The sequence below is a fragment of the Ahaetulla prasina genome, chromosome 1, assembly GCF_028640845.1.
Source record: "Ahaetulla prasina isolate Xishuangbanna chromosome 1, ASM2864084v1, whole genome shotgun sequence".
NCBI classification, from domain to species: domain Eukaryota; kingdom Metazoa; phylum Chordata; class Lepidosauria; order Squamata; family Colubridae; genus Ahaetulla; species Ahaetulla prasina.
Window position 1 is genome coordinate 368975529 of NC_080539.1, and position 26876 is coordinate 369002404.

The following is a 26876-nucleotide window of genomic DNA, read 5'->3' on the forward strand; positions in this document are numbered from 1 at the left end:
TCACAGCCATACATTGCAACTGGGAAAACCATAACCTCGACAAGCCTTACACTTACCTGCATCCAAAACGGGCTGTGTGGGGAGGAGAGGGGAGGGGTGGGACCTGCCAGGAGTGGGATTTGGGGGTTTTCCAAACTGCACAGAATCTTAGCTAGAGGTTCTCCCGAACCCCTGCGAACCCCCAGCAGCCCACCCCCTGCCTGGAATAAGTCTTTGACTTATAACCACAATGGAGCTCAAAATTTCTGCTGCTAAATAAGTGAATTTTGCTCCATTTTACCAGCTTTCTTATTGTTAAGTGAATCACTATGGCAGAGTGCGCACAGTGTGACTATTTTTAGACAACCCAGGAGCTGCCATGATGCTGTATTGCTGTACCCTGGTAGTAATGAGTCAGCAGGGTTATTGGACTGTTACCACTTTAAGAGATGGTTTTATAAGAGAGGCCCTGTGAAGGCATACTGGCTCGCTGTGTGTGCTTCCCTGCTGTAGTTGATGATAGATTGCCTGACTAGTTGTTGTTGTTAGTTGCGAAGTCGTGTCCGACCCATCGCGACCCCATGGACAACGTTCCTCCAGGCCTTCCTGTCCTCTACTATCCTCTGGAGTCCATTTAAGCTCACGCCGACTGCTTCAGTGACTCCATCCAGCCACCTCGTTCCCTGTCGTCCCCTTCTTCTTTTGCCCTCAGTCTTTCCCAGCATTCGGCTCTTCTCCAGGGATTCCTTCCTTCTCATTAGGTGGCCAAAGTATTTCAGTTTCCTCTTCAGGATCTGGCCTTCTAAAGAGCAGTCAGGGTTGGTCTCCTCTAGGACTGACCAGTTGGATGGCCTTGCAGTCCAAGGGACTCGCAGGAGTCTTCTCCAGCACCAGAGTTCAAAGGCCTCCAATCTTTGGCGCTCAGCCTTTCTTATGGTCCAACCTTCACAGCCATCCATTGCAACTGGGAAAACCATAGCCTTGACGATACACACTTTTGTTGGTAGGGTGATGTCGTCTCTGCTTTTTAGTACGCTGTCTAGATTTGCCATGGCTTTCCTCCCCAGGAGCAAGCAGCTTTTAATTTCTTGGCTGCAGTCCCCATCTGCGGTGATCGTGGAGTCCAGGAAAATAAAATCTGTCACTACCTCCATTTCTTCCCCATCTATCTGCCAGGAATTGAGAGGGCTGGATGCCATGATCTTAGTTTTCTTAATGTTGAGTTTCAAGCCAACTTTTGCACTCTCCTCCTTCACCCGCATCAAGAGGCTCTTTAGTTCCTCTTCGCTTTCTGCCATTTGACTGGTATCATCTGCATATCTGAGGTTGTTGATATTTCTCCCGGCAAATCTTAATTCCAACTTTTGATTCATCCAGCCCCGCCTTTCTCATGAATATGAGAATTATCGCCCTGCATATAAGATATCCACAACCACATTTTTTTTTATTTGCATTTATATCTGCCCTTCTCCGAAGACTCAGGACGGCTTACACTATGTCAAGCAATAGTCTTCATCCATTTGTATATTATATACAAAGTCAACTTATTGCCCCCAACAATCTGAACATAGAATATGAGAACTATCGCCCTGCATATAAATTAAATAGGCAGGGCGATAGTATACATCAGCGCACAAACGTGCCTACCGTTCCTGTCCTATTGTTTTTTCTTTTCTTCTTCCTATATATATGCTTATACCTCCTTATATTTACTCATATATGTGTTTATATACTATATAATCTTTTTGTACGATACCTACTTATATTGTTGTGACAAAATAAATAAATAAAAAATACAGCTGGACTAGTGTATGTATATATTCCTTGTAGATGAACCATTATTTGAAAGGCAAACCTCTGTTTGCTGTATTTTGCTCCTGGGTTGTGTAGAAATACACTACATTTGTTAAGTTAGTCCCATGGTTGTTAAGTGAATCTTGCTTCCCCATTGACTTTGCTTGTCAGAAGGTCGCGAAAGGGGGATCATGTGACCCACCCGAGACACTGCGACCGTCATAAATACGAACCCGTTGGCAAGGGTTTGAATATTGATCGTAATGACCGTGGGAATGATGCAATGGTCATAAGTGTGAAACATGGCCACACTTTTTGAGTGTTGTTGTAACTTCAAACGGTCACTAAATGAATGTCGTAAGTCAAGGACATAAGTCGTAAGTCAAAGACAAGAAGCCTGTTATTAGAACACAGCAGTCTGCAATTACTGCAGGTTCAAGCCCGGCTCAAGGTTGACTCAGCCTTCCATCCTTTATAAGGTAGGTAAAATGAGGACCCAGATTGTTGAGGGGGCAATAAGTTGACTTTGTAAATATACAAATAGAATGAGACTATTGCCTTATACACTGTAAGCCGCCCTGAGTCTTCGGAGAAGGGCGGGATATAAATGTAAATAAAACAAACAAAAAAAAGGACGACCTGTACAGCTTAAAGTTGCCAAGGTTGAGAAATGCTGTCCTAGCATTTTGCCTCTGCCTTGGAAATGAGGTGGGAATATTAGCTCCACAACCACATTTTTTTTAAAATTTGCATTTATATCCCGCCCTTCTCCGAAGACTCAGGGCGGCTTACACTATGTTAAGCAATAGTCTTCATCCTTTTTGTATATTATATACAAAGTCAACTTATTGCCCCCAACAATCTGGGTCCTCATTTTACCTACCTTATAAAGGATGGAAGGCTGAGTCAACCTTGGGCCTGGTGGGGCTTGAACCTGCAGTAATTGCAAGCAGCTGCTGTTAATAACAGACTGTCTTTGCAGCCTGAGCCACTCAAGGACCCTAATGACCTAATAAAATTAATTTAAGTAGCACTGGGTTGCTTGGATCTCACATAATTCCTCTATGAATGGAATAACCTCCTAAATCTACTCTCTTACTTTAGGTCTGTGATGTGACAAGGGTTATTCATTGTGTGTTTTAGAGTTGGGAAATGCAAGTAGTCCTCAATTTACGACTACAATTGGGACCAGAATTTGTATTGTTAACCAACAGCAATAGCACTTAGACTTCTCTAAGGCTTCACAGTGCTTTACAGCTCCTCTCTAAGTGGTTTACAGAGTCAGCGTCTTGCCCCCAACAATCTGAGTCCTCATTTTACGCACCTCGGAAGGATGGAAGCGTAAGTCAACCTTGGGTTGGTCAGGATCGAACTCCTGGCAGTGGGCAGAGTCACCCTGCAATACTGCATTCTCACTACTGTGCCACCACGGTCTTTCCTCCCTCCCTCCTCCCTTCTTCCCTCCCTCCCTCCCTCCTATTCTTTCCTTCCTTCCTCCTCTCCCTTCCCTTCTGTTCTTCCCTCCCTCCTTTCCTCCCTCCCTCCCTCCTATTCTTTTCTTCCTTCCTTCCTCCTCTCCCTTCCCTCCTGTTCCTCCCTCCCTCCCTCCTCCTTATTCTATCAATTCTCCCTCCTCCTCCCTCCTCCTCCCTCCCTCCCTCCTATTCTTTTCTTCCTTCCTTCTTCCTCTCCCTTCCCTCCTGTTTCTCCCTCCCTCCCTCTTCCTTCCACCCTCCCTCTTTTCCTCCCTCCCTCCCTCCCTCCCTCCCTCCTATTCTTTCCTTCCTTCCTTCCTCCTCTCCCTTCCCTCCTGTTCCTCCCTCCTCCCTCCTTCCTCCCTCCCTCCTATTCTTTTCTTCCTTCCTTCCTGCTCTCCCTTCTTTCCTGTTCCTCCCTCCTCCTTTCCTTCCACCTTTCCTCCCTCCTATTCTTTTCTTCCTTCCTTCCTCCTCTCCCTTCCTTTCTGTTCCTCCCTCCTTTCCTCCCTCCCTCCCTCCCTGCCTCCTATTCTTTCCTTCCTGCTCTCCCTTCTTTCCTGTTCCTCCCTCCCTCCCTCCTATTCTTTCCTTCCTCATTTCCTCCCTCCCTTCCTCATTTTCCTCCCTCCCTCCCTCCCTCCTTAGAACTTAGAACTTATAAACCACTTCACAGGGCTTTATAGCCCTCTCTAAGCAGTTTACAGAGTCAGCCTATTGCCCCCCCACCAACAACAGTCTGGGTCAGGTGCTTGTTAAGTGAATCCTGCCTGATTTTACAGCCTTTTACCCCCATGGTTGTTAAGTGAATCACTACATTTTTCAAGGGAGTCCTGCAGTCCTTAAGCAAATCCAGCTTCCCCCATTGACTTTGCTTGTCGGAAGCCTGCTGGGAAGGTCACAAATGGGAACCTATGGGAATCCAGGACACCACAGCTGTCATAAATATAAGTCAACTATGGCCTTTCGGGTGCACTTTAAGGTGTTGGTTACTACCTTTAAAGCGCTCCATGGCTTAGGGCCCGGGTACTTACGGGACCGCCTGCTGTTACCTTACGCCTCCCACTGACCCGTACGCTCACAGAGAGGGACTTCTCAGGGTGCCGTCCGCCAGACAATGTTGGCTGGCAGCCCCCAAGGGAAGAGCCTTCTCTGTGGGGGCTCCTACTCTCTGGAACGAACTTCCCCCGGGTTTGCGTCAATTGCCTGACCTTCGGACCTTTCGCCGCGAGCTGAAGACATATTTATTTACTCGCGCGGGGTTGGCTTAAATTTTAAATTTTAAATTTTTGGATGTATTTTAATAGGTTTTAAATTTTAATATGTTTTAAATTTTGGCCAATTTTATAATAAGTTTTTTAATTGTTTATTTTAATTGTATTTTGTTACTGTTTTTATTTTGGCTGTACACCGCCTTGAGTCCTTCGGTAGAAGGGCGGTATAAAAATCTAATAAATAATAATAATAATAATAACTGCCAATCACCCAAATTTTGATGACGTGCCTGTGGAGATGTTGCAACGGTTGTGTATACCAGGGGTCTCCAACCTTGGTCCCTTTAAGACTTGTGGACTTCAACTCCCAGAGTTCCTCAGCCAGCTTTGCTTTGATTTCCTGGCTGAGGGACTCTGGGAGTTGAAGTCCACAAGTCTTAAAGGGACCAAGGTTGGTGTATACGGTTATAATTCACTTTTTGACAGTGCTGTTGTAACTTCGAACAGCCCCTAAACAAATGGTTGTAAATCGAGGAGTATCTGTACAGCACAGGCAGTCCTCGACTTACAGCATTTCATTTAGCGACCGTTCAAAGTTACAACGGCACTGAAAAAAAATGGACCTGTGACCATTTTTCACAGTTACAACCTCTGCAGCCCCCACCCCCCATGATCAGGTGATCAAAATTCAGGCGTTTGGCAGCTGGTTCAAACTTATGACCGTCGCTGCATCTCAGGGTCACACGATCCCCTTTTTGCGACCGGGTTACTAACTTATCCACCGCAGGGATTCACTTAACAACAGAGGCAAGGAAGGTCGTAAAACGGGACAAAACTCACTTAAGAAATGTCTCCCCTAACCACGGAAATTTTGGGCTCGATTGTGGTCGTAAGTCGAGGATGACCTGCAGCTTATCCTCTGGCTGGGCATCTTGTCTCGTTCTCTCTCTACAAAAGCTGGTCTCATTTTTTTTCGTTCCTTCGCATTGTTTTTTTGCCTTCCTGATTAGCAATGCATACGCCAGCCTCCAGAAAACCCAGTCTGGGTATGAAAATCTTTGCATCCTTACATCAAAATTCATTTCATGCTAGGTTTGGCTGTTGCTCCTAAGTGGCTTTGTGCGGCGGTCAGACATTGCCAAAAAACCATTCCAGATGTGGCCACCTGAATGATCATTACACTAAGGTTTCCTCTTTGGGGTGTGTGTGTGTGCGGGTCGACTTTTACTAATGTGTGCCGGCGCTGCTCTGCATTAATCAAATTCTCTGGAAAAAAGAATATTGATAAGAGTCTTGGCTCTCTTCTTCTGTTTGGCTGGGCTTTTATTCTTGCATGTCAACAGGGCTCAGTGTAAAATCCAAGCCTGTTTTTTTTTTTCCCCCTTTTTAAAAAGGAAGGTCAGCATTCACTTTGGTGAGGTGCATGTAATGTCAGTTAGTTAAAGATTTGCGGTTGCTTTTATACGAGTTTGGTTAAGTCTTAATGCAGATTAGGGTTTTTTTTTTTTTGTGGGCTTATTGTGTGGCCTGTTAAGTTATATCAGGGTCTCCAACCTTGGCAGCTTTAAGACTTGTGGACTTCAACTCCCAGAATTCCCCAGCCAGCGTGTTCAGGTAACCCTGAAGGCACAGATAAACCTCCAAGTGGCCTCAGTGACTCTCAGAAAGAGTACTAACGACCAGATGACTGCAAAGAATATAAACCCTTCCATCCTCCACCATTCAGTCAGAACTGAAGAAGCGTCTTGGATGAGAAGCAAAATGTCTTCAAGAAAAAACAAAGAAAGTCCAGGTGCCTTATGAAAAAGCACTTTTGGGACAACCATGACCTGGATGACTGAGAATCTCCACAGACATCCTGCTATTTCCTTGTTCGGTACTCAACACACAAGCTATAGCTTGTCGTTGTCAGCTGTCTTGGGACTCACTATATTATGCCTTACGGGAAGGCTCACACACAGTGGTGGGATTCAGCCAGTTCGCACCTATTCGGGAGAACCGGTTGTAAACTTTCTAAGCAGTTCGGAGAACCAGTTGTTGGAAGACATCTTATTTTGTATTTTTCCACTTTACAGGGCTAATCCTGTAAGGAAGGCAGGAAGGAACATTCTGGTGGTATTTCTAGCCTCATCTTTATTGCCCTGCTTACAGAAACTGCCTCTCTGGTTAACCCTTATTACATTGTAACAGCTAAGGCGAAGCGCCCATCGATGTGAGTGACGTTGAGTTGGGCATTCCCACACGGTCACATGACCACTGAGCCATGCCTACCCAGCTGGTCATTAGGGCAGAGAACCAGTTGTTAAATTATTTGAATCCCACCACTGCTCACACACCTTCCGCGCATGCACCTGGCCTCAAAAATGTGCCTAAATAACACGACTTGGAGCTGGGGCAGGTGGGCAGCAGGGGTGAAAAGCTCCCGGTTTGGACCGGATCGCCCGATCCGGTAGTGATGGTGGCGGGTGGTTCGGAGAACTGGTAGCAAAAATCCCTGCCCGCCCCCCGCCCCTGCCCCTGCCCAGCTGAGCTACGCGATCAACAGTTTTTTTTCTTTTAAAAGCATTTTTTCTTCAGCCGAAAAAAATGCTTTTACAAGTTAAAAAAACAAAGCCTCTGATGATCGCGCAGCTCAGCTGGGATCGTCAGAGCCTTTTAAAGGCATTATTTCTACAACCTCTTCGGCTGAAGAGGCTGTTAAAAAAATGCTTTTAAAGGGTTCTGGCAATCAGGCAACTCAGCTGGGATCGTCAGAATCCTTTAAAAGCATTTTTTTACAACCTCTTCAGCCAAAGAGGTTGTAGAAAAAATGCTTTTAAAAGGCTCCTCTGGCAATCCTAGCTGAGTTGCCTGATCAAGGGTCCTTGAGTGGCGCAGACTGCTAAACAGTCTGTTATTAACAACAGCTGCCTGCAATTATTGCAGGTTCAAGTCCCACCAGGCCCAAGGTTGACTCAGCCTTCCATCCTTTATAAGGTAGGTAAAATGAGGACCCAGATTGTTGGGGGCAATAAGTTGACTTTGTATATAATATACAAATAGGATGAAAACTATTGCTTAACATAGTGTAAGCCGCCCTGAGTCTTCGGAGAAGGGCGGGGTATAAATGTAAATAAAATAAATAAAAATAAATAAATCATCAGAGACTTTTAAAAGCATTTTTCGGCTGAAGAGGTTGTAGAAAAAATGCTTTTAAAAGTAAAAAAAAAAAGTTGGCCACGCCCATCCAGTCACATTATCCCCAAGCTACGCCCACAGAACCAGTAGTATCAAATTTTACATTTCACCCCTGGTGGGCAGGCCCACCATCACCGCTACCAGTTCCCCCGAACTGGTGCGAACCGACTGAATACGACCTCTCATGACGATGAATACCAGTCTTCTGCTAGAGAAGAAAATTCCATGGCCGAAGAGTAACAATCCCTCACCTGGAACATCTGACTGGCTGCAAACTTGAAAGGTTGAGATTTCGGGGAGCAGCATTCCTGTGAAAATTTGCATTGAAATGTCATTGAATGGCATGTCCAAGGACAGGGGTCTCCAACCTTGGCAACTTTAAGACTTGTGGGCTTCAACTCCCAGAGTTCCTCAGCCAGCTTGGCTGGCTGAGGAACTCTGGGAGTTGAAGTCCACAAGTCTTAAAGTTGCCAAGGTTGGAGACCCCTGTTCTAGGAAGCAGGGTCCTTCCAATTTGGATGGTATCACCAGCAGTTTCTCAAATCTTTGCAAAAAGTAGCCTGCTGTCGTGTCCCACCCCCCACTCCAACGAACGAGTCAAGGAAGTCCGTAACAAACTTGGCAACGAAGCCTCTGCAGCTTGCCAAGTTCCTTCGAGGTTTATCAGGGCAGGCAGGAGTCCAAGTTGTGACTTCAGCGATAGGGTCCGGTATCAGCAAACTCGATAAGACTTTGCTTGACTCAAGGTTGGAATGCCAAAAGCAGGTCCTTTATATAGGCTGTGGGGTGTGGCTCCATGACTCAGCATTTATCCAGGCCTGCCCCACCCTTCCTTCTGCTGGTGTCGCCTCTCAGATCTCTGGAAGCGAGGGTCCTCCCACTTTGAATTGCCTTCAGCTGGATCTGCTGTCTGGGAAAGGAAGGGGTCAGAAGGAGTAGGCCCGAGCAATTCCAATACCTGGCTGGCTTCTTGCTCTGACGGCTGAGCCAAAGGAACACACGCTGTATGAGTGAGTTTTATTGGGCTTGTCCTTTCACTCCTGGAATCTTCTCCGGGCATGGGGCCAGGGCCCGGGGGCTGGAGACATGACAGGCCGTTCATCTTCATTATCAGACTCGGAGTCTGATAACAGGCCTGGTTGGAGATGGGAGGGGCCCGGCTGAGGAGAGGAGGGAGGACGAGTCACAACACCTGCGGGGAAGCGGAATCCAAGCATGTACCTGGCTCATTCCTGGAGGGGAAAAAAATCAATAGCATTGTAACAGAATAACAGAGTTGGAAGGGACCTTGGAGGTCTTCTAGTCCAACCGCCTGCTCAAGCAGGAGACCCTGTACTATTTCAGACAAGTAGATGTCCAATGGCTTCTTAACCCCACCCCCCCTCCTGTGTTGGAGCAACCACAACTTCTGGAGGCAAGTTGTTCCACTGGTTAATTGTTCTCACTGTCAGGAAATTTCTCTTTATTTCTAGATTGCTTCTCTCCTGGATTGGTTTCTAGTCATTGTTTCTTATCTTCTGATGCTTTGGAAAATAGGTTGAGTGAGCCTCTCTTCTTTGTGGCAGCCTTTCAAATATTGGACATGACTTCTATCATGTCACTCCTCGTCCTTCTTTTCACTACACTAAACAGACCCAATTCCTTCAACCATTCTTCATATGTTTTAACCTCCAGGTTTTTAATCAAGATGATTATGGGACTGGAGGCTAAAACATACAAAGAACGGTTGCAGGAACTGGGCATGGCTAGTCTAGTGAAGAGAAGGACCAGGAGAGACATGATAGCAGTCTTCCAAGATTTGAGGGGCTGCCACAGACAGGAGGGGGTGGGGGTCAAGCTATTTTCCAAAGCACCTGAAGGCCAGAGAAGGAATAATGGATGGAAACAGAACAAGGAAAGATTCAACCTAGAAATAAGGAGGAATTTTCTGACGCCGAGAACAATCAACCGATGGAACCGAAGTTGCCTTCGGAAGTTGTGGGAGCTTCATCACTGGAAGCTTTCAAGGAGAGAATGGACTACCATCGGTCAGAAATGGGGTAGGATCTTCCTGCTTTGAGCAGGGGGATTGGATTAAATAATAATAATAATAATAATAATAATAATAATAATAATAATAATAATAATAATAATAATAATAATATTATCAGAGTTGGAAGGGACCTTGGAGGTCTTCTAGTCCAACCCCCTGCCCAGGCAGGAAACCCTACAACATTTCAGACAAATGGCTATCCAACATTTTCTTAAAAATTTCCAGTGTTGGGGCATTCATAACTTCTGCAGGCAAGTTGTTCCACTGACTAATTGTTCTCACTGTCAGGAAATTTCTCCTTAGTTCTAAGTTGCTTCTTTCCTTGATTAGTTTCCACCCATTGCTTCTTGTTCTACCCTCAGGTGCTTTGGAGAATAGTTTGACTCGCTCTTCTTTGTGGCAGCCCCTGTCACAAAGATGACCTGCAAGGTCCCTTCCCACTCTGTTATTCTATTCTGTTCAGCTTTGTTGCTCTTCTCCGCACTCTTTCCAGAGTCTCAACACCATTTTTAAAAAATAATAATAATGTGGTGACCAAAATCGGATGCAATATTCCAGGTTTGGCCTTACTAATTGTGCTGGTGTTCCTAAAAGACTTTTGTGCACTGCCAGGTAAACCTCCTTTGGAATGCAACCCTACCTAGCGCCCCACACCCCAGGGATTCCATTCTCCTACCCTACCCCAACTTCAAAACATCTTATTTTCTCTTCTGACCTGGTGTTGGTGGATGGGCACAGCTGCTTTAGGTCCGTCTGGCTGTACGTTTGACAAATAACTTCTGTGGGCAGCATCGATTTTCCGCCCCCTCTGCGAGAGATAAGGAAGGTGGAAAGGAGGGAAGTGAAAGTATGGAAGGAATCTGTTCCTTCCACACTTGTTAGAGTGTGGAACACTCTAAGCTTGTTAGAGACGGCTTAGTCACAGGTAAGGGAGAAGTTTTGGCAAAGGCAAAGAACTTTCTCTGGCTCCAGCTGAGTATGGAGCATTTAAGCTCAATGAAAGGGGACGTGGTGGCTCAGGGGCTAAGACACTGAGCTGGTTGATCGAAAGGTCGGCAGTTCAGCGGTTCGAATCCCGAGTGCTGCCGTGTAACGGGGTGAGTTTGTCCCAGCTTCTGCCAACCTAGCAGTTCGAAAGCATGTAAAAAATGCAAGTAGAAAAAATAGGGACCACCTTTGGTGGGAAGGTAACAGCGTTCTGTGTGCCTTTGGCGTGGAGTCATGTCGGCCACATGACCATGGAGACATCTTCGGACAGCGCTGGCTCTTTGGCTTTGAAACAGAGATGAGCATCACCCCCTAGAGTCGGGAACGACTAGCACATATGTGTGAGGGGAACCTTTACCTTTACCTTTAAGCTCAATGGGCTGTGATTTATAGCAGGGGTCTCCAACCTTAGCAACTTTAAGACTTGTGGACTTCAACACCCAGAATTCCTCAGCCAGAACTCTGGGAGTTGAAGTCCACAAGTCTTAAAGTTGCCAAGGTTGGAGACCCCTGATTTATAGAATATCATTCGGAAGGGACCTTGGAGATCTTTTAGTCCAGGGGTCACCAACTTTCGGACCTCGGGGGCCACTAAATTCATAATTTACAATCCCCCAAACCACTAATATGATCTGCCTAATGACTGGGTGGATGGGCGTGGCTAGGTGGTCATGTGACCGGGTGGGCATGGCCAATTCGATGTCACTCATGTCAAGGGGCGCCTCGCCAGCCTCTACTCGCCCCTCTCTTCCCAGCCACTCCTCCCCTCCCCACCTGGGCTCCTTTCTGTCAGGAAATTTCTCCTTAGTTCTACGTTGTTTCGTTCCTTGATTAGTTTCCACCCATTGCTTCTTGTTCTACCCTCAGGTGCTTTGGAGAATAGTTTGACTCCCTCTTCTTTGTGGCAACCCTTGAGATATTGGAACACTGCTATCTTGTCTCCCCTAGTCCTTCTTTTCATTAAACTAGACATACCCAGTTCCTGCAACCATTCTTCATATGTTTTAGCCTCCAGTCCCCTCATCATCTTTGTTGCTCTTCTCTGCACTCTTTCTAGAGTCTCAACATCTTTTTTACATCATGGCGACCAAAACTGAATGCAGTATTCCAAGTGTGGCCTTACCAAGGCATTATAAAGTGGTATTAACACTTCACGTGATCTTGATTCTATCCCTCTGTTGATGCAACTTAGAACTGTGTTGGCTTTTTTGGCAGGTGCTGCACACAGCTGGCTCATATCTAAATGGTTGTCCACTAGGACGCCAAGATCCCTCTCCCAGTTACAGATTAGACATACCCAGTTTCTGGAAGCGTTCATCAAATATCCAGTTTCTGGAAGCGTTCCTGTTAAAGACTACTTCAGCTTTAATTGCAATAATACAAGAGCAACCAACAGATTTAAACTTAATGTTAACCGCTTTAATCTAGATTGCAGAAAATATGACTTCTGTAACAGAATCATCAATGCTTGGAATACTTTACCTGACTCTGTGGTCTCTTCCCATAATCCCAAAAGCTTTAACCAAAAACTTTCTACTATTGACCTCACCCCATTCCTAAGAGGACCATAAACGTGCCTACCGTTCCTGTCCTATTGGTTTTTTTTCTCCTTCTTATATATATATATATATATATGCTTATTCCTCCTAATATTTACTCTTATATATGTTTATACACTATATAATCTTTTATATGATGAATCATCTTTGTTGCTCTTCTCTGCACTCTTTTGGGCTGTGTGTGTCTTAGCATCTTTTTAAAAGTATCGTATTAACAAGAGAGCCTAGAACAGCGCCCACCCACCCACCATTTGGGGCACCAGGGACCAGATCCAGGGAGAAAGGGTTTTTTTTCCGTGGACCGGAGGGGTTTGATTTTGCATGCTGCCTGCATCCCATGGATGGGGCTTCACTTGTTTACGCAGCCAGGTTGCTGGCATGCTGTGAACCGGTGCCGATCGACATGGGAATCTCTGGCTTTCAGGGACTGAATGCGGATAATACAAAGGCACGCTTGGACTCCTGCATCCAGTTTTGGTCACCAGGATACAAAAAGGATGCTGAAACTGCAAAAAGAGCAAGGAGTAGAGCAACAAAGATGATTAGGGGACTGGAGGCGAAAACATACGAAGAACAGCCGCAGGAATTGAGTAGGTCTGGTTTAATGAAGAGAAGGACCAGGCTGACATGATAGCAATGTTCCCATATCTCAGGGGCTACTACAAAGAAGAGAGGATCAGGCTGTTCTCCAAAGCACCAGAAGGCAGGACAAGGAGCAATGGGTGGAAGCTAATTAAGGAAAGAAGCAAGCTGGAACTAAGGAGACATTTCCTGACAGGTAGAACAATTAATCAGTGGAACAGCTTGCCTTCAGAAGTTGTGGGAGCTCCATCACTGGAGATTTTCCAGCCATTTGTCTGGAATGGCATAGGGTCTCCTGCTTGAGCAGGGGGTTGGACTAGAAGACCTCCAAGGTCCCTTCCGACTGCTATTCTGTTCTGTTAAGAGCATGTTTAAAAAAGGGGCTTGGAGGTTTCTACAGAGGAATGATTGAGCCTGTTATCTGCCCCTCTATAACTATCTGGTTCGGTTCTGCAACCCAACAAGACAGACGCAGACTTCAGAGGATCATTAGAACTGCAGAAAAAACAATGGCTACCAACCTGCCTTCCATTGAGGACCTGTATACTGCAGGAGTCAAAAAGAAAGTTGTGAAAATATTTGCAGATCCCTCGCATCCTGGACATAAACTGTTTCAACTCCTACCCTCAAAATGACGCTATAGAGCACTGCACACCAGAACAACTAGACACAAGGACAGTTTTTTCCCGAAGGCCATCACTCTGCTAAACAAATAATTCCCTCAACACTGTCAAACTATTTACTAAATCTACAATACTATTAATCTTCTCATCGTTCCCATCACCAATCTCTTTCCACTTATGACTGTAACTTTGTTGCTTGTATCCTTACGATTTATACTGATATTGTTTCCTGATTGCTTAATTGTAGCCTATGACTATCATTAAGTGTTAAATTTGTACCCTATGACTATCATTAAGTGTTGTAAGTATTGTACCTTGATGAAGGTATCTTTTCTTTTATGTACACTGAGAGCGTATGCACCAAGACAAATTCCTTGTGTGTCCAATCACACTTGGCCAATAAAAAATTCTATTCTATTCTATTCTATTCTATTCTATTCTATTCTATTCTATTCTATTCTATTCTATTCTATAAGCATCAGAAATTTGAATATTCTTTGACTCATATGATCTGGTCTTTTCCAGTTCTTGCCTTCTCTGGCTTTCAAATCTCTATATACATCAATTAAAAACAAACAAACCGGGGAAGACATAATTAAGGGCCCTAAGGTGATCTAGGACTATGCTCCTAATACACGGCATTTGCCATCTCATGAAGAGTTTGGCTACACTTAAGCCTGGGACTCGGCCAAGAGGATAATTTTACATAACTGGAATAAAACTTACCCACGTGGATACAAGAAATGAATCCAAGATATGAGTCTCTTAATTATTTCTGAAGTGTCTCTGTTTTCCAAAACTGAGATAATGAAGCAGCGTGTTTCTATGTATCTAGATTTAATGACAAGTTTGTCTTAATTTTCCATTGCTATATATAGCCTATATATGGATCTTTTTCCTCACTTAATTACCTTGCTTTTTTTCTTTCTTGTCATATCACCCTAATATATCTCGAGTCTAGACTTTCCTTCTTAACTGTGCAGTACAATCACTCTGTTTTTATTATTTTTTTCTTTTCCCTGTGGGTACTCTAATTTTTGGGGTGGTGTTTTGTTTTGGGTTTTTTTGCATTTTGCTGTTTAATAACAACTGCCACAAGATCGTGTTTACGCACAAGACCAGTTGCTAGCCCCTGTGATGGCTTCGTGAGATGATTCGTACAACAGGCTGCGGCAGTGTTGGTCTCACCTTCGAAAACTTGAAGATGTGTAGATTTCGACTCCCAGAATTCTCCAGCCAGCATTTGGTTGGCTGAGGAATTCTGAGTCCATACGTCTTAAAGCTGTCAGGGTTGAGAAACTCTGGGAATTAAGGCAAGGGGGAAGAATTTGACGAACAGGGAGGATTCTTCTTAAACATTTCTCCTACTGGTCATTTCCTTCCTTCCTCCCTCTCTCCATCTCTCCTTTCTCCTTTTCTTCCTCTCTCCCTCCTTTCCTCCTTCCTTTCTCTCTCTCTCTCTCTCCCCCTCCTTTCTCCTTTTCCTTCCTTCTTTCCTCCCTCCCTCCTTCCCTTCTCCTTTTCCTTCCTCCCTCCTTCCCTCCCTCCTTTTCCTTCCTCCCTTCCTCCCTCCCTCCCATTTCCCCTCTCCCTCCTCCTTCCTTCCTTCCTTGCTGCCTTCCTTTCTTCCTCCCTCCCTCCCTCCTTTTCCTTCATTCTTTCCTTCCTTCCTCCCTCCCTCCTTCCCTTCTCCTTTTCCTTCCTTCCTCCTTCCTTCCCTCTTTTTCCCTTTCCCTCCCTCTTTTCTTTCTTTCTTTCTTTCTTTCTCTTTCTCTTCCTTCCTTCCTTCCTTCCTTCCTTCTTCCCTCCCTTTACTTCTTTCTCTCTCTCTCTCTCTCCCTTTCCTTCCTTCCTTCCTTCCTTCCTTCCTTCCTTCCTCCTCTCCTCCTCCTCCTCCACTTCCCCTTCCTCCTGCTTCCTTCCTTCTTTCCTTCCTTTCTTCCTGCATGCCTACCTCCCTCCCTTTCTTCTAACACTTTCTCTCTCTGAAATTATCTTCTTGGTTGCTTTCTGAAGTCTTTTAATTACACTTTTCTTAGTCTTTTGTCCTCCTTGGAACCTTCTTTGTGTTCAGGTTAGCGACCCATGTCTCTGATTCCTTTGTACATCTAAAGGCCTTGAGATCATCACCCTATCACAGCTGATCTTCCATTCGTCTTCCAATTGTCTTCAGAAGCTATTTTGATGAGGATTTGGAGGGCACGTTCCAATACCTTCATCATGGGTGGTTCTGTTCCCAACTATTGTCACCAATATTGTTTGTGTAGATCCGTGTTTCTCAACTTCAACAACTTGAAGATGTGTGGCCTTTTAACTCCCAGAATGCCTCAGCCAGCATGGGAATTCTGGGAATTGAAGTCCACATATCTTCCAGTTGCTGAGGTTGGCAGACATTGGCCTACGTTATGGGCTAGGCACTTGATTGGGCCACATCTTGGTGATCTTCTCACTCTTTTGCAGTGTTGCTGGTAGATGTCTTCATGAGAAGCCCTGCAAGAATCTCTTGTTGGATCCTATGTTTTCTCCCACTTTTCTTAAGCGCCCTGATTCACAATCAGATCTGACAATATCATTCACAACCTTTATTATAAGACTGCGGTAACAGCATCTTGCCAGTCTGAAAGTACAGATAATCCTCGACTTGCAACAATTCACTTAGTGACCGCTTGAAGTTAACAGCGGCAGAATTAGAATAGAATAAGAATAAGAGAATAAGAAAGGGTAGAGTAGAATAGAGTGGAATATAGAATACGGAATAGAATGGAATATGGAATAGAGTAGAGTAGAACAGAATAAGAATAGAATAGAATAGAATAGAATAGAATAGAATAGAATAGAATAGAATAGAATAGAATAGAATAGAATAGAAAATATGGAACAGAATGGAATAGGACAGAACAGAACAGAACAGAATGGAATGGAGTGGAGTGGAATGGAGTAGAGTGGAATTAGAGTAGAGTAGATTAGAGTAGAGCAAAGCAGAGTAGAGCAGAGTAAAATTAGTAGAGTAGGGTAGAGCAGAGTAAAATTAGTAGAATAGAATAGAATAGAACAGAACACAGAATACAGGACACAACAGCTTTATTGGCCAAGTGTGATTGGACATACAAGGAATTTGTCTTTTTTTTATTGAAAAAGTTTTACAAGGTTTTAACAAATATGCCCCCTCCTTCCCCCCTCCCCCCCTCGCCCCTCTCCCCTCCCCGAGACTTCCCAGAGCAAAATACAGGATGTAGTAAACTTCTAACAATCATAAACTAAACTTATGCTAACTGTCCATAAACACTCATCCCTCCATAGAGCCTTAATTTCCATTACACTTTGTTCCATTCAAAAGCTATTCAATATTTCTTAGTCTGATATTTATTTTGAATATAGTCAATCCATACAAGGAATTCGTCTTCAGTGCATAAGCTCTCAGTGTACATGCAAGCAACAAGTCATTATCATAATCCTAAAACACAATCCCTATCAATCATAAGATACAACACAGTGACAGTCCTAGGATACTAAATATGCAATCAACGTAAATCATAATAGGATACTAAATAAAAGCGACCGACATAAATCGTAAGATACAAACAACAAAGGGAGAGTCATAAGAAGCTAAGGAAAGAGGTAACAAATAGGAAAGATGAGATGGATGATAGTAATACGGTCCCTCCTAAGGTGGTTTGACATCCCAGGGCATAAGACAAGTGTTGTGGGAATTAGTTGTTTAGCAGAGTATTAGCATGTGGGAGGGACGGTGTTGTGCCTTGCCCGCCCCCCTCTCCGCAGCCGGGCCCCTCCCATCTCCTGCTATCTCAGCCAGAGACTGATAGTGCAGACGAATGGCCTGGCATGCCTCCAGCCCCCAGTCCTGGCACCATGCCCGGACAGACTGAGCAAATAAACCTCCCCTACACAGCGTGTGAGCATGATGAGCATGAAGCCAGTCACAAGCTAGAATTGCCGGCAGCTGACAAAACGTGTACAGTTCCACGCTTCCGGAGAATGGAGAGGCGACGTCAGCAGAAGGAAGGGAGGGGCAGGCCTGGATAAGTGCTGAGTCATGGAGCCACACCCCATGGCCTATATAAAGGATCTGCTTTCTGGCATTCCTTGAGTCAGACAAAGTCTAATCTGGTTGCTGAAGTCACACCTTGGATTCCTGCCTGCCCTGAGAACTCTGACAGGACTTTGGCAAAGCTGCAGAGGCTTCGTGGCCACGCTTGATACAGAATTTCCAGACCTGGCCGTCAGAGGAGGAGTGGGACACGACAGACGGACTGTTTTTTGTATCTGATGGTTTTGGCATGCAATGCCCTGTAGGGTCGTCTTGAGGGAAGAAGTCCAGGAAGTGTAGATATTTTCACAGCCCTCTTTCTGGATCGTGCAGTATACAGGGAAAACCAGGGAGTGGTCCCTTCTCAGATGCTTTCGGCCTTCCTAGCCTTCCTTTGGATTGAGATTTTGTTTATCAGACTGTTGTCTATTCTGGGATTCTTCTCCCGTCTCCCAAGGTCATTCTCATGATATGCCATTCCAGTTACAGTAGCAATAGGTATACCATTGGAAGACCTGAAGAATATCCAGAACAAAATCTATCTGTCAGGGTTCCGACAGATGCCCTTATTAATTCTTGAGCCTCGAGCCAAGTTTCAAAATAAATCCAGTTATTTATTAGGAACAACATATCGGCACATGCCCAAGTGAAGTCAGCTCTGTCCCATGTAATTTACGTCCCAACTATAACCCTGTTTCCCCCCTCCCCCCCCCCCATCCTCATAAATCACATTCTCCAACGGAGCACTTTTGCGGCTGTAGAGAACACATCTCTCTGGTAACCTAGGATGCAGCCTTGAGAAAGGTATGCATGGAATGTGCTTCTGGTTGCTGCCATGTTGCTCTGTCAGTTTCCCCCCCTCCTGCCTATAGCAACTCGAGAGCAGGCAAGGAATGCTTTACGAGTTGACACTCTCTCTATCTGGGGTGTCAAACTGGTGACCCACGGGCCGGATGCGTCATGCACAGGCCACGCCCACCACCGCTCCACGAAGGGAAGAAACATCGTAAAACATCACGTGACGCCAACGTGACGCCACGTGAGTTTGACAGCTGTGTGTGGTCTATATGATCGCTAGGAGTCAATCAATGACGATGGGTAAGAGAGCCAGTCTGGTCTACTGGTTGAGGCACCTGGCTACAAAGTGGGAGATTGTGAGTTTTAGTCCCGCTTTAGGCATGAAAGACAGCTGGGTGGCTTTGGGCCAATCACCAGGAGACTGTGAGTTCTAATCCCGCCTTAGCAATGAAAGCCAGCTGGGTGAGTTTGGGCCAATCACCAGGAGACTGGGAGTTCTAATCCCACCTTAGCAATGAAAGGCAGCTGGGTGGCTTTGAGCCAATCACCAGGAGACTGAGAGTTCTAGTTCCATCTTAGCTCTGAAAGCCAGCTTAGTGATTTTGGATCGGTCACTTTCAGCCCAACTCACCTCCACAGGGTTGTTATGAGAAAAATTAGAAGGAGGAAAATATGTTGAAAACGTTCACTGCCTCAATTTATTTGTAAAAATAATAAAGGCAATATACAAATACCATATTTTTCGGAGTATAAGATGCACCTTAGTTTTTGGGGAGGAAAATAAGAAAAAAGCTGATTGGCAGGTGGATTGGTCCGGAATACCCCCAATCAGCTGTTCCCAGAGGTCAATTTTAGCAACAGGTTCCTTGGTTGTGAGCTCTGTGCCTTGCTTGTTGTTTTTTTTCTGCCTCTGAAACTCCATTTCAGAAAAAAAAATTCTGCCTCTGAAAGCCTCCAAAACAGCTTCAGAAAAAAAGCCTCTGAAGCTCTGTTTGGAGGCTTCTTTTCTGAAGCTCTGTTTGGGGCTTTTTTGTGAAGCTCTGTTTGGGGGTTTCTTTTCTGAAGCTCTGTTTGGGGGCTTCTTTTCTGAAGCTCCTTTCAGCCTCTGAAACCTCTGTTTGAGAAGCTGTGCAGGGCTACATTCAGAGTATAAGACGCACCCAGATTTTCCCCCTCTTTTGGGGGGCAAAAAGGTACGTCTTATACTCCGAAAAATAAAATCTTAAGGTAGTAACTGAATTAATCCATTTTGGGGTGGAGGGGGTTGGCCGAATACTCTAAACCACAATCAAACTCGATTTTCCGAAGATGTAAAAGCACTTGAAAAAAATTAGCTCCATCCTAGCCCAACTGACTAGGTTGTGTGTGCCGAGTGAACCTGCCAAAGAAATTCTCCATTTATTTCCAAACATTGCAGGAGCAACATCTCCGTTTCCGCTCGTGTGCCTGGGAGTTTTGTGTGGAGCCATCCAAAGGCCTGCTGTTTTTTTTTCAAGTAGTGTTTTGCCTCCAGTCGTTCAGCATTTGCATGCCAGTTTGGCTGTGTTCAACACTTAGAATCAGATGTTCTGTTATGTAATTTGGGGAGGTTTACATCATGCGCAGACAGAGGCTCCGGCCTCGTTAAAAGGACGAGAGGTTTAACTTTAGAGCCAATGCCAACCGGCCTTTTGGGAATTCACACCGAATCACAGAGCCGGAGGGTGCTTTGGAAGTCATTTAGTCCAGGAGTCAGCAACCTGCAGCTCTGGAGCCGCATGTGGCTCTTTCGTCCCTCTGCTGCGGCTCCCTGTCGCTCAAAAGTATTACAACTGCCAATGTGTGATACCCGCCAGCATATGATTTATTGAGCTTTTCGACCCCCAGTAGGCCAACCATGAAGTTTCAGATGAAAACAGAACGTTTAATTCAACTACATATGCTCGTTTTGTGGCCGCTCGCTCAGGAAATAGTCAGGCACGGGAAGCATTTTGTGGCTCCCGGTGTTTTCTTTTCTGTGGGAAATGGGTCCAAATGGCTCTTTGAGTGTTTAAGGTTGCTGATCCCTCATCTAATCCAACCCCCTGTCTCAGTGGTGAAATGCTACTGGTTCTGTGGGCGTGGCTTGGTGGTGATGGGGTAATTTGACTGGGTGGGCGTGGCCAACTTTTTTTTTTTTTAATTTTAAAAGCATTTTTTTCTACAACCTCTTCGGCCGAAGAGGTTGTAAAAAAAATGATTTTAAAAGGCTCTGACGATCCCTGCTGAGCTGCGCGATCATCAGAGCCTTTTTTTATTTTACTTTTAAAAGCATTTTTTTTTTGGCCGTAGCGATGGTGGCGGGTGGTTTGGAGAACCTGTAACAAAAATCCCTGCCCTCCCACATGCCCAGCTGAGCCGCGTGACCATCAGAAGTTTTTTTTTTTTTACTTTTAAAAGCATTTTTTCTTCAGCCGCAGTGGTAAGAATGCAGTATTGCAGGCAAACTCTGCTCACTGCCAGGTGTTCGATTCTGACTCAGCCTTCCATCCTTCCGAGGACCCAGATTGTTGGGGACAAGATGCTGACTCTGTAAACCGCTTAGAGAGAGTTGTAAGGCACTGTGAAGCAGTGTATAAGTCTTAAGTGCTATTGCAATGTATGAGATGACCAGGCTGAGCCCGAAGGAGGAGTCAAATGTGTCATCAGTCATGAGTCTCTGTGTGCCCCCAAGAGATCTAAGTCCAGCCCACATCAAATGCTTTCCTAATTCCCATGCACTTCCCTTGACCTTTAGTAGGTCAGATTTTTGTAGAGAACTTAAGCTTACAATAAATCTTTATTCTCATTTGAAATGCCTGAATCTCCTGGTTTCCCCGGTGCCTGATACACTTACGAAGAAGTACATTTGGAAAAGCTGTGGCCCACCCCTGAAATTTTTTCTTCCGCTCGGATAGAAATTTCAAAAACCGATGTTCTTTACGCCATTGGACTCTATAATGAAAAAAAAAAGGAGATTATTTCTCTGCTCGGCGGTAGCTAATTTGCAAATTAAAAAGACCATTCTGTACAAGTGGTATGGTAGGAAACTCACTTTGATTTTTTTTCTTTTATCTTCCAGGCGTTTGCAGTTGTCGGTCTCCAGTAGAAGAAAAAGACTCAGAATGTGGCTCTTAGAGAAAATCCGGGGCTCAGTGGACAATAGCGGTTCTCGTGGCAATGACTCGGCAGATAAGCAGTCCAAAGGACCCTTGTACAGCAATGTCCTGACTCCAGATAAAATCCCGGATTTTTTCATTCCTCCCAAGTTGCCGACGGTGCCTCCTGAGGCCGAGGAAGGGAACACCAAACCCAATCTGGGCACTTCGGCCTCTGAGCAGAATTTATCTGCCCGCAAAACCCCGCGCAGCCCTCGTTTGCCCGTGAAGGCTGTCTCGGAGAGCAAGAATCTTTTAAAAGCCGCCAGCCGACACATCATTCAGATCGAGAGCGCGGATGAATGGATGTCTGAGGAGGACTACAGTACCAATGCAGACCCACAGTCCCAGACGGCCATGTCACTGCCGTATGTCCCTAAAGCACAGACCTCGTACGGCTTCGCGACGCTGATGGAGAGTCCTCACACGCGCCGTAAGGAATCTCTTTTCCACAGCGAGCACACCAGCCTGTGCCCATCCCAGTCCTCCTCGCCCAGTTCTCAACGGAAGTCCACCTCAGGAGGGAGCAAGACCAATGGAGAGAGCGCCCACCTGAACCCCTCGGACATCAGTATGTCCCTCATGAATCCCTACCGCTACTTCAGTGGAGGGGAGAGCGACACCTGTTCCTCTGCAGAGTCCTCTCCCTTCGGTTCCCCACTGCTGTCACGGTCGGTGTCCCTTCTCAAGATCTTCAGCCAGGAGAGTCAATCCAAGGTCATCAAACTCAAACATTCAGTGGCTCGCAACAGTTCCCTGTCCACTGACGACAGTTCGGCCGACACCAGTCCCAGCTCCCAGCGCCGCATGCGCTGTGCGACCCCTCCAACCGGGGGAGCCACCGGCGGGGTACAACCCCAGCCCCTCGCCCCCACGGACTCCCAAGATAGATTTCACAAGGAACACACGCTCAGTTTTAGCAAAGGAGGCAGCATCCGCTTGGTGGTCCAGTACAACCCGTCCAACGCCCGGCTGCGGGTGCGCGTCGTGGCCGCTGAAGACCTCTATGACAAGCACTGTGAGGTCCGGAGCATCAATTGTTGCGTGGCTCTCTATTTAAACCCTGGCAAGCTGCAGAAGCAACGGAGCACGATCATCAAGAACAGCCGCAACCCCATCTTCAACGAAGATTTCTTTTTCGACGGGCTGGGCCTCAGCAACATGAGGAAAATGTCCCTCAAGGTCAAAGTGGTCAACAAAGGCAGCAGTCTCAAACGGGACACTCTGATGGGCGAGAAGGAACTGCCCCTCACTTCGTTGCTCCCCTTTTTATAAAGTCTCCCCTCTCCAGTGTCTGTGGGCCTGCCGCTAATCCCAGTTGGCTTCTTGCCTGGGAAGGGTTGGAGATCTGCTGACGCAGATTCCTCCAAGGTCAGTCAGTGTTTCCGTAAAATGGGTGTTGCATGTTTGAAGTCCATGGAGGGGGCTTCCAAGCATTTTTGCATGAAACCTCAGTACCTTGCCACATGACCTTATTTTCGTAGAAGGTCAGGATATTCTTTGTCTCTCGGGTCCAAGGTGTGTCCCTTGGTCACTGCGATCCGGTCTTCTTTCACGGTTACCGTGTTGGGAGGTAGGGCGGAAGAGGGCCTGGGAATGTGAAGGGAAGCAGGGAGGTTCCTTTCCTCAGCGTAGGAGCTGGCTGCATGAATCAACCAGGTTTCCACCCTGTATTTGAACCTCTTCCTCACAAATGCATGCCGAGAATCTGAGAATGTATCCCTCTTAAGATGCATGCTGGTTGCATTTGATTCCGTCGCGTCGTTGAGCAAGTGCCAAGGTGATCTAAAACTTGGCTTCTGCAAAATGGGATGTGACCGCTTGCTTCGCCTACCCAGGAAACTTCTTCCCGCTTCCCAAATTCGGTGCCAATTCCAATATCCGATTTGGGAGCTACGGTCGACACGTGCTTTCTGAAGGAAATGGACGAGGAGAATGAGCTGGGCCGAAAAGAGCCTCTGAAGCCCAGCTGATGATCCAGCAGCTGTCCCCAAAAAGGTGGTTTTGCAAGATTTGGGGGATTGGACAGAGACCCTGCCTCCCTGCTCTGCTTGACTTCAGGGGAAATTACAGGAATTGGAGCGATGTCCGATATGAACTTTCAACCCGGAGGCAAAATAAAATAAAATAAATGGACTTATGGATGTTGCACTTTCTGGACAGTAGATCAAAATGAAGGAAAACATACAGAGAGATAACAAGGGAAAGAGGAAAATATGGAGGGGGGGCGGGCGTGGTTATTTTTTTAATATTTTGATAATCCTGGCCTGAGAGACTGTCCTCGATAATAATAAATAACGATAATTTTAAAAGTGGGCTGGGTGATAGTCACAGAATTGCCTTATCCTGCACTGTTCTGCTTTTTTGGAGTCTTCGGAGGCTCCGATCACTCCCAGCCTTAAGAATTTGGAGTCTGCACTTCAGATGGCTTGAACCCATCTCAAGATAAAACTCTGATGGGTCCTGATTGAGACACCTAACCCTCCATTCAAACAAGAGTGGGCAAGAATCAGTGTTAGTCTCTACCAAAGTGTTTTTCAAACTTGACAGCTTGAAGATGCTTCGATTCCCAGAATTCCCCAGCCAGCATTCTTTAAAAATGGCTGGACTTCAGCTCCCAGAATTCCCCAGCCAGCATGCTTTAAAAATGGCCGGACTTCAACTCCCAGAATTCCCCAGCCAGCATGCTTTAAAAATGGCTGGATTTCAATTCCCAGAATTCCCCAGCCAGCATGCTTTAAAAATGGCTGGACTTCAACTCCCAGAATTCCCCAGCCAGCATGCTTTAAAAATGGCTGGACTTCAACTCCCAGAATTCCCCAGCCAGCATGCTTTAAAAATGGCTGGACTTCAACTCTTAGAATTCCTCAGCCAACCCCATGAGGGCTGAGGAATTCCTGGGAGTTAAAGTCCGCAATCTTATATTGGTTAAGTTTGAAAAATACCGCTCTGCAGTTTGTTTTTCGGGGACATTCAAGTTGGAATTTGGAAGCGCTGAAGAATCCAACTCCAGGCCTTCTACAGGTCAATTTTTTCTTCATGCTGTGGTTCCTTTCTAATATTAACGTTCTTTTTTTTGGAGCTCAGTTTTCCTAAGGCTCAAAAACAAAACCAAGAATGTCCCTTCATTGCAAACACCCACTTAGGTAGATAAGTAGGTAGGTAGGTAGGTAGGTAGGTGCTGTTCTTGCAGAACCTTAGGGGCACAGTCAAGGAACCAATGAGCAAACATAGGATCTAAGGCTTGGCCCCTTGAAGAGTGGCGGACTTCAACTCCCAGAATTCCCCAGCCAGCATGAGCTATAAATAGGAGCAAGTTGCTGGCTGGGGAATTCTGGGAGTTGAAGTCCGCCACTCTTCAAGGGGCCAAGTTTGGACATCCCTGATCTAAAGAAAAGATCCATTGGGATCATAATCTGAAATACGGGTAGTCCTCAGTTAACGACCACTTGTTCAGTGACATATTTGAAGTTACGACTGCATTCTGTGCACCTTGACACACCTGGAAGGAGCCACCTCTGGCCCTGCCATGATTACACCCTCATGCACCAGGCAGCAACCACTGATTCTGTGGTTGTGCCGTGCCAACCTGGCACGCCCAGCAACAGTTACTGTTGTGTCTGCACCCCCTGAGCCGGGCCCCCTGCCAGAAAGTGACTCGGAAAGTGAGGGGGAAGGGCCATCAGGACTTACCTCTGGAGCACCGGCTTCCCTGGCTCAGCTCCAGGAGCCAGAAGCAGGCCAGGTGGACGAGATAAAGAGGCCTCCGTCCCCTGACTCTTCCCCCCCCCCAGGCCACGTCTCCAGTCCCCGGCTGATGGCAATCAGGCCTGGCTGGACCCCAGGTTTCGTAGGCAGGAGAGGCGGGAACAACAGAAGCAGGGGTGGGGCAGGCCTAGGAAATGCTGAGTCATGGAGCCACACCCCACAGGATATAAAAGCAGCAAGGGCTGCTATACCACTTCGTGGCAAGCAAATCAACTGCTTAACTAGAGCTGAAGTATTGTTTGTTCCTGGTTGACTCATTGGCAAGAGAGATAACAGAGACACTTGGCAGATGCTCGCTAGTTTGCTGGCAGAGCTGATAGTTGCCGGCTAATTAAGTCATCGCTCAGACTGAGGCGAGGGGGACAGAACAGCTACTTATCTGCCTGCAAGTGTGCTTACAATTCACTGGGAACTTTATGACTTCCCGCAGGCTTCCCCTATTGACTTTGCTGGTTGGAAGCCGGCAGAAAGTTACCAGGTCCTCCCTTAACAACCTGCGATCCTTGCTTAATTGCAGGAACAGGGAGGGCTGGAATTGCTGTCGCGAAGCAAGGCAGTCACACGACATTGCATTTTATGACAGCATCACTTAGGGATGGAAATCCCAGCCACGTTGTCATAACCTGAGGACTGTACGTAACGAACCTACATTGTGATCGATACCAGGGGTGAAATGTAAAATTTGTTACTACCGGTTCTGTGGGCGTGGCATGCTGGGCGGGTGGTAATGTGACTGGGTGCGCATGGCCAACTTTTTATTTTTTATTTTTAAAAGCGTTTTTTCGGCTGAAGGGGTTGTAGAAAAAATACTTTTAAAGGGTTCTGACAATCCCAGCTGAGTTGCCTGATCGTCAGAGGCTTTTCTTTTCTTTTAAAAGCATTTTTTTCTGCCTTTAAAAGAAAAAAAAAAGCTTCTGACGATCAGGCAACTCAGCTGGGATTGCCAGAGGAGCCTTTTAAAAGCATTTTTTTCTACAACCTCTTCGGCCAAAGAGGTTGTAGAAAAATGCTTTTAAAGGGTTTTGATGATCCTAGGTGAGTTGTCTGATCGCCAGAACTTTTTAAAAACATTTTTTACAGCCTCTTCAGCCGAAGAGGTTGTAGAAAAAATGCTTTTAAAAGGTTCTGACGATCCCAGCTGAGCCGCGCGCGATCATCAGAGGCTTTTTTTTTTACTTTTAAAAGCATTTTTTCAGCCAAAGAAAAAATGCTTTTAAAAGTACAAAAAACAAACAAACAAACAACCCTCTGATGATCGCGTGGCTCAGCTGGGCATAGTGGGGGCAGGGATCTTTGCTACTGGTTCTCCGAACCACCCATCACCATCGCTACCGGATCAGGCGATCCGGTCTGAACCGGGAGCATTTCACTCCTGATCAATACCCATTTTAAGGCAATGGTTTTCACGTGCTGCGGAGAAATTCCTGTATCCTATATTTATTAATAACCGGGATCTTCAAATTCACTTTTTAATCCAGTTCTCAGTTTTACGCCATCTGTAAATCACAGCTGGTCCTTGACTTACGACCACAATTGAGTCCCAACTCTATGAGGTCTAGCAAGACAGTTGTTAAGTGGGTTTTACCCCCATATTTACGGCCTTTCTTGCCACAATTGTTAACTGAATCACTGCAGTCCTTAAGTTAGTAACCTGGTTGTTAAGTCAATCTGGCTTCCCGCTTGAT

At 45.9% G+C, this 26876-nt stretch overlaps 1 protein-coding gene across 2 annotated transcripts in view; it reads left to right on the plus strand.

Moving 5' to 3' along the window:
* The window catches only part of C2CD4C (C2 calcium dependent domain containing 4C), a 36184-nt gene extending 12131 nt beyond the window's left edge, over window positions 1-24053 (plus strand). For both annotated transcript variants that reach the window (XM_058163553.1, XM_058163554.1), the window contains exon 2: window positions 21348-24053. In XM_058163553.1, the coding sequence (XP_058019536.1) occupies window positions 21348-22698 (1351 nt within the window). In that variant the 3' untranslated portion in view covers window positions 22699-24053. The remainder of the gene's footprint in view (window positions 1-21347) is intronic.
* The last annotated feature ends 2823 nt before the right edge of the window (window positions 24054-26876 follow it).